This window comes from Eumetopias jubatus, unplaced genomic scaffold (genome assembly GCF_037043125.1).
Source record: "Eumetopias jubatus isolate StellerSeaLion01/CBP00866 unplaced genomic scaffold, mEumJub1_p1.0 scaffold_6, whole genome shotgun sequence".
In the NCBI taxonomy this organism is placed as follows: Eukaryota; Metazoa; Chordata; class Mammalia; order Carnivora; family Otariidae; genus Eumetopias; species Eumetopias jubatus.
The window spans coordinates 142715693-142723443 of NW_028274812.1; the positions used below are offsets into that span (position 1 = coordinate 142715693).

Genomic DNA, 7751 nt, shown 5'->3' on the forward strand with positions numbered 1-7751 from the left:
TCGTTACCAACAGCCTATTTGACATGAGCAGACCTTTACCTGATGCTTAATCACAACCAGCCCACCTTCCCCCTATTGTAGGGGAAGATTTTGAGAGCATTTGATATACTCTTTGTGTTACAACCACGAAGTCTTGTTTACAATAGGTAAGAATCCCCGGAAAGGTAAAGTCTGTGTCCAGCATGCCATGCAAACCTTCCTATGCAAAGGAGGAAATTTTGATATGGCTGGTTTGACCTGGTCATGCTGCTGCTATAAACATTTTCTCCAAAATACTAGCCGCTCAGAAGACCGGATTCCAGAAGACGTGCACTCAGGACACCCTAACACTATCGCTGACTCTATCCCTTTGCCAGACCCGCCCCGCCCTCAGCTGGAGACCCTGAGGAGGCTCCAGTGTCAGCCCTCAAAGAAATCAGAAAAGTAGGGAAACCACTGACCCAACCAGGCCATCAACGGCTCCTAAGGCGAGAGTGGAGTTTGCTGTGCTGAGTAGGTCAGGACCCACACGGGTACCTTGAGTTTGCACTAGCCGGTTCCTAGTTTCACCCAAATCTGTGCTCGTGATGTCACTGCGTTTTCCCAGCGCGCTGCCCCTATCTCACGCTCTCTGGGCCCCTCTGACACCCTGTGCACCGTGCGTGCGGTCTTTATGGCCCGGAGATGGAGGGTCACCAGGCCACCCTCAGCACCGCGGCCACCCGGATATCCGAGCTAGGGGCTCCATCATTCTAGAAACTGCGGCGTCCACAGTCGCGTCTCGGAGAGAATGCACTCTCCGCGCTGGAACCCTCTCTGGGTGCGGAGCGTTGCGCCCGTCGGTGGGCGCGCGGGGCCCTCGGGGGCGGGCGCGCGCCCAGCCCAGCGGCCGCCACCCGCCCGCGTTCCGGGCGTCGCCAGGGCCTCCGCCGAGGCCGGGTCCCCAGCCCCGCCATGTCGCGTAACTGCCGACGCAAGTACAAGAGCGGCGACCTGGTGTTTGCCAAGCTGAAGGGCTACGCCCACTGGCCGGCCAGGATCGAGCACATGGCCGAGCCTAACCGCTACCAGGTGTTCTTCTTCGGGACCCACGAGACGGCCTTCCTGGGCCCCAAGCACCTGTTCCCGTACGAGGAGTCCAAGGAGAAGTTCGGCAAGCCCAGCAAGAGGAGGGGCTTCAGCGAGGGGCTGTGGGAGATCGAGAACAACCCCACCGTCCAGGCTGCCGACTACCAGCTGGCCGGGGAGAAGAGCGGCGCCGACGAGGCCGGGCCGCAGCCGGAGGCCAGCGCCGGCGACAAGGCGGGCCGCGGTGAGCAGCCCCGGAAGCCCGGCGGCGACGTGCCGGCCGAGCAGCAGGCGGGGCCGGCGCCGCCCAAGAGGAGCGCGGGCGAGCTGCCGGAGGGCTCCCCCAAACGTCCCAGGGAGGCCGAGCCCGAAGGGGAGCAGCAGCTGCCGCAGGGGGAGGAGCAGGAGGACGCCGGCGAAGGGGCCGCGCCGCCCGTCGTGGAGCTGGAAACCCGCGGCGCCGCGGCCCAGCCACCCCCGGAGGCCCCCGAGTGGCGGGGAGAGGCCGCGGCCGCGGAGGCGCAGGCCCCGGGCGGCGGAGAGCGCGAGAGCCTGTAGTCACCAGTTTCAAGAAGAGCCCCCCACCCCTTTCCTGCTGCGGCCTGGCTGTTACTGGGGAACCTGGTCATGGCCTGCAAACTGGGACGCCTCCCCCCCACCCCCACCCGCTCTCCTCCTCCATCCACCCCCCTCTCCACGCCCGTCCGGCCCTGGGGGTTGACCTGGAGGGGCAGGCCACCCGGCCCCCGGCTCTGTACCCCCACACCCCCTGAGATCTGAGTCAGGGCTTCTCCGCCCCGGGACGAGCTGAGCCCGCCGCGTCCCTCCCTGCCTGGAACTGTTTCCCAAGGCTTCAGTTGGGGCCTGGACTGGCCGTTCCCCCCTCCAGATACCCCTCTCTCCCTCCCCCGGGCATTCTGGACCTCTGCGTTGGAATCAGGGATAGGCGGGGAGGAGGGGGAGGATACCGAACAGGTGGGGGTGGGAGGGGGCTTCCAGGGGCCCGGAAGGGGCCATCCTCAAACCGTGGTGGGGGGGGGGGCAGTCCCCTCCGCCCCGCCGGTGCCTGTTACCCCGGCTGCTCAGATTCACCGAAAGTGGGACAGCTTCTGGGAGAGGGCCACCCTCCTTTCTGAGTCCCTTGTGGGAGTTCTGGGATGTGTCGTTTTTCATCAAATAATTTGGGAGCTTCCCAGTTGTGCATGAGATGGGAAGGGTTCGCTTTGCCCAGCTCTTTGGTTGGCAGTGGTGAGCAACGTCTGTCCCCATTTCTATCTCTGGGCTTACGTGGGATGTTCTGTGGAGACTCCTGGCCGCCCCCTTCCCTCTCCCCACAGCCTCCAGGCTGCCCTACAGTCATATATGTCACTCAGGCATAAAAGAAAAGGCACGTAGCTTGGGAAATCTTTTTAATGAAAAGATCCCCCCACCCCGCCCCCGCCATTAAGCACTACCCTGGCTATGCCTTCAGTCAGCGGGCAGCTCTGCCGTTGCTAACCCCATTTCAGAGATGGACTGGGGGGTTCCCTTTCTGTTTGGGGTTTGCTGACTTCCTTCTTGTAGTTAAGGCTTTGGGGTTCCTTGGCTGTGCCATTTCCCATCCGTGACGTCCCTCCCCCTGGCCCCCTCAGCATTGTCACCAGACCTGAAATGTAACTGCCTGAGAGGAGAGAGGGAAGTGAGTGCCCCCTCCCAGCCGCTTCCTGAGCCTCTCAGATGTGCCCTTCTTCTTCTGTTGTCTCCTTCACCCCTGCCCTTCTCCCTTGGGCTCTGATGAAAAATTGTTGACTGTAGCTTTGGAAGTTGAGAGCTGAACTATTTCGGTTCCAGGAAATAAAACCTGTTGATTGCTTTAAACAAATCTCAGGTCTGTTCCTTTGGTTTCTGAAGAATTGGCCCTTTACGTGAATGGTCCTCCTGTTCTCTGTACATCCCGCGTTAGAAGCAATTGCTTGTAAGGTACAGGGATACTTTAGAATCCCCCTCCTTGATGAACTTCCCTAATCTCAAGGTCTCTACCCTTCACGCCACCTGTAGGAATCCCCCCACCCCCCCACCCCACACACTGTTTGGAACCAATAGGAAGAAGTCAACGTGAAATGTTTGAATGGTGGAACCCTGGGGCAATAACGGAGTTTCTAATGCTCTACATGCTGTACCAAACAACAGATTCAGAGAAGGAGGGTGAGAGGCTTGGTCCTTCTTTTTATTGTTGTGATTGCTTTCCCGGAACTCCTCACTACCCTTCTGATAAAAGGCACTTGCTTTATATTTCCAGTTCTTAAAAATATGTCATATCCGCAGAATATTTTGTGTTTTCTTCAGTGGCTTTGTGCGTATATTGGGGGATATTTAAATATCCTTAATGATAACGACTGCTGGTTTCCAGGTCTTGTATTTGTCAACACTGCATGCATGCAGAGGCTTAGTAAATGCTGGAGTCCTTTTCATAGAACACGCCAGGCCATCACCAACCAGCACGGTTGGCAACTAAGGACAGCACTGTTTTCCCTCCCTGTGCAAGATGATGTTATTTTCCTCCAAGGAGGATGTCAAGGTAATTCCTTGTTTCTTAGTTGCAGTCATATTAATACTAGAAGTTACTATTCAATGAATGTTTACCATGTGCTGAGAAGAACGACCTCATTCAATCTTTGTAACAGTCTGGGAAGGGAGACCTTGATATTCAAATTTTCCATTGAAAACAGCTTGGTTCAGAGAGGTTAAGTGGGTTTTTTTGTACCTCACAGGACCCTCAGCATTCAAATACAGGTTTTACTGGTCCCAGCCTAAGCTTTGTCCCCTGAATTACACGTTCCAAAAAAGCACTAACCATGAAATCAGAAGTTGACAAAATTGCTCTTTTAGTATTAATAACAAGTAATCATGAGAGCAGCTAATTGATATGTTCTACACATAATGTCTTTATTAATACAACTACCCGATTAGGTACCTACTAGTCTCTGCTTAAAAGCTGGGCGAGCTGAGGTTCAGAGGTGCTAAGTAATTTCCCCAACGTCAGCCAACTAGTAAAAGAGCCAAGATTCAAAGGCAGGCCTTTGTCATAGGTCACAGATGCTTTGTTTTATGATAGTTTATGGGTTCCTATTGAATAAAACTTCCTATTGAACAAAATGGGAGTACTTATTTTCCTCTACTATTTTGAAGTGAACATTTAGAAATTTATATGGCCAAGAATATATTAACAAACACTGCTTGTGGGTGTGTAAAAAAAAAAAAAAAACAACCCATCTGGGGCACCTGACAGTTGTTTTGTCATTAAAGGACTTGGTGAAATGATGAGGACAATTGCACATTCCTTATTTTTCAAGAAGTATGTGACTATGGGAAGTTCAAATATGGATTGGTATATGTGCCACAGGCAAGCATGTGATTTTGATAAGGTTTTTATGGAGGCACATCTTCTGAAATGATTCAATAACCTGAAAGATGGAAAATGAAATTACTATCATTTGAGTCCCTCTCTTTGTGTTACCTCTTTCTTCCTTTTCTGTGTCTAATGTTGGGGACAGAAAAAAGTTGGTGTTTGTTAGGAAGCCTCGCATACATTTGCCTTCCTGGTGACAACAATATGGTCGTGAAAATGCTAATGCAACTAACAGTACCTCTGAACAGTGATACACAGAACTGCAAACACAACTGAAATGCAATCAAGAAGGGGGACCGTGGAAAATCTGTCTTCTCAGCCCTCTTCTCTGACGTAGCAGACCCTATTTGTACGCGTTGGTGGTCAAGAGATGGTTTTGTGTGTGTGTGTTCTGAAAAAGATGCTATTTTGTAAAATGTTTTTGGCTGTCTAAAGTTCCCAGTAATTCCAGTGCTGCGTTTTTTGTTTTGTTTTGTTTTTTGTTTGTTTGGTTTTGTCTTCTTCCTCGAAAACGTGTGCCTCAGTGACAGAATTACTGATCAATAACTAGTTACCTGGCTGAGCAGTGAGCACCGCTAGGCCTTTTGCCGATGTGGCATTGGAGGTACCCAACTGTGTTCGTGAATGTTCGGAAGATCTTGTTTAAGTGATCCACGCAAATGCATGCTCAGCACGTTGTCAGTGATCTGCAGACGCCTTTAGCTTACTGGCTTCGGTAAGGCTTTCCAAGTATTTGATATTTCACACAAGGGTCATCGATGACATCACTTTGGCAAGGGACTGTTCCACTGGAGTTTGTCAATTTTGTGTCTTTTAGCTCTCAACCTGTTCTGCAAATTCTCATCAAAGGTGCAGATTCTTCTTTGTGGCTCGTACCTCCATTTTATGTTTCCTGGAAATGTAGTTGATGTGCAAGGCACATAGGGCAGCCTCTATTTACTTCATTGTCAACATGCTTGTCAAAGAGAAGCTTTTGCTTCACATGCTGCCCACACATGCTGCTCCTCGCATTTGGGAAACACTGCCCCCCTCTTCTGGGCCTGGCCAACTCCTCCAGGGAAGAGCCACCCCCTGTGCTCCTGTAGCATCCATGCTCACATTGACCGTATTCTAATTTCCTGTTTAGTTTTTGCTTTTCCCCTAAACTGGAGGAGAAGGAAATATATTTCATTAATATTTTATCCCCATTCCCCAAACAGGCCATTATAAGCACACAGTATTTTCTAAATGCCTGAAAGTCTGCCATCAGATACTCCTTATAATCATGGTGCTGGAGTAAAGTCACATGCGAGGCTGAACACCTTCTGACTCTGTTGGGGAGGCAGGGTAAACTGACTTGTACATTGGTGACATGTGCAGGCTGGGGTGATTTTATGTCCATAATTTCATAATGCCTGGGCACCCAGGTAGGCAAGAGAACGTTCTGGTTGCCGCCTTCATCAGACAGGAGCCATGCATTAACCCTTCAGCCAAAAACTTAACAATAAAGTGTGATTATGCCTTAGGAGAACTTGGATCTGCCATTCCTTCAGCCTTTTATGATATAGATGCCGCACTTGGTGTAGACAATTCTCAGAAAGTAATGTATTTAAAGGCACAGGATCTGTTCACGACACAATATGGCCCCAGTCTCAGAAGCCAACTCTCTGGCTTGTATAGAAACACTTCTGTTTCCCACTCCTGGTGGAAAAATTGACGGTATTAGACTTGGAGATCTTTAAAATAGAGACCTCCTAAGTGGTTTCCTAGAGTCATTCTGACAGCAGGCGATTTTCTCTTTGCAGTCTGACTTTACACATAAACTTCAACTTCACTGAAATGGTCCTGAGAATGTCAGAGAACACACAGAAAAGAGGGCAGCGATGGGCTCCAGATGGGCGGGGGCAGCTTGAGGCATCTGTCGATCAAGGGCACTCCTAGGCACGGAATGGTCGAGTCTTTGGCATTGGGACCAGTGAAAAACAAGCTTCACCGTCTCCCTGCCCTGCTGTGTGGTCAGTGCCTGAGGACTGTGGGTCATTCGTGTTTCACCACTTGGAGATGAGCTCTTCTTTCGGCCCAGAAAGTTAACAGCTGCATTTCCTCCTTCCCTGATGAAGCTTCCCCTAAATTTCTACATCAGAGTTAGGTTTTGCTCCAATGTTGGATAAAAACCCTGGTTTTCCCTCAACAATGTCTACCCCACTCTCCTGTGCTCAGTAAAAAAGTAAAATCCCTTTACTGGTTTGCATCACTCACTAGGTTATACGCTCCACGGAGACAGGAAGTGTGACCATTTTGCTTATTCTAAGAGCCCACCAAAGTGCCTGGTTCATATTAAGCTCTCAATACGTGGCTGTTAATAAAGAGTTGGATAAATGACTAAATCGCCCCCATTCTCAGCCCAGCCCTCACAGGGAAATTTGTGGAATTCTGTCATGCCTAGTAAAACACTGTAAGGATTTTTTTTTTTAAAGGTGTGGGCCCCATTTATTAAATAAGATTATTTTGTTATTATATATGGGTAGGTGTCGGTCTCATAAAATAACAAACTTCAGCAAGACTGAAGCCCAAGGAAGGTCAGTCAAATCAGCAAAGGTCGCCATCCGAATCAGATATTTAGCACAATACCTGGTTCCTTAAGTTACATTTTCTCTGGAGTCGTTTGGTACTTCATTATCAACTTCCTTTAATGCAAGAGGCAGCTTGGTGGCAGTGGGTTTGCTGCTACCCAAACTCCGGGTTAATTCCTGCTTCACGATTTAAGAGCCGTGTGATCTCAGTTTCCCTCAGCTCGACGTTGTGATAATGACTTCCCTGTGACAGGTTTGTTGTGAGAAACAAATGAGCTCATATATGTTAGGACTGAGCACAAAATAGGCCTGACATATGTGTGAATTCCCTTCCCCGCGTTGTAGCCCAGAGAACTAACCGTCCCGCTGGACGCCATTTGAGCCCACCTTAACACTTTCCTTTAGGAAAACACTGGAGGCCTCTGCCAGATGCCAAGCAGCTCCCTCGTGGAGATGTATGTGACGATGCTATATTTAGCCCGCCCATACACAGACAGCAACTAAAATCTCATCCTCCCGTTTCCTCATACTGCTCTTCAGATAGCTTCTTTAAATTCCGCCACTGTTAGCTGAGTTATTTTATACAGACATATCCAATTTTAAATAGTCCTCTTCATTGGCATGACTCATCCCTCCCGTGGCTGGTTTTAGGGCTCCAGTTACGTCCCTAGGAGCCACTCCCTGTCTTCCATTGGGCATGTTTTAGGTACACCTCCTCGAATACCTCCTAGTCCTGATTTTTGTTTTCTCCTGACGATGGAAAT

At 50.3% G+C, this 7751-nt stretch overlaps 1 protein-coding gene across 1 annotated transcript; it reads left to right on the forward strand.

Annotated features, from left to right (window-relative positions):
- The first annotated feature begins 933 nt into the window (after positions 1-933).
- Positions 934-1605, forward strand: HDGFL1 (HDGF like 1). The gene has a single exon (XM_028107387.1). The coding sequence runs from the start codon at positions 934-936 to the stop codon at positions 1603-1605; it is 672 nt and encodes a 223-aa protein (XP_027963188.1).
- The last annotated feature ends 6146 nt before the right edge of the window (positions 1606-7751 follow it).

Coding starts and splice junctions, on each gene's coding strand:
- HDGFL1 (XM_028107387.1), top strand. CDS start 934: ATGTCGCGTAACTGCCGACGCAAGTACAAGAGCGGCGACCTGGTGTTT.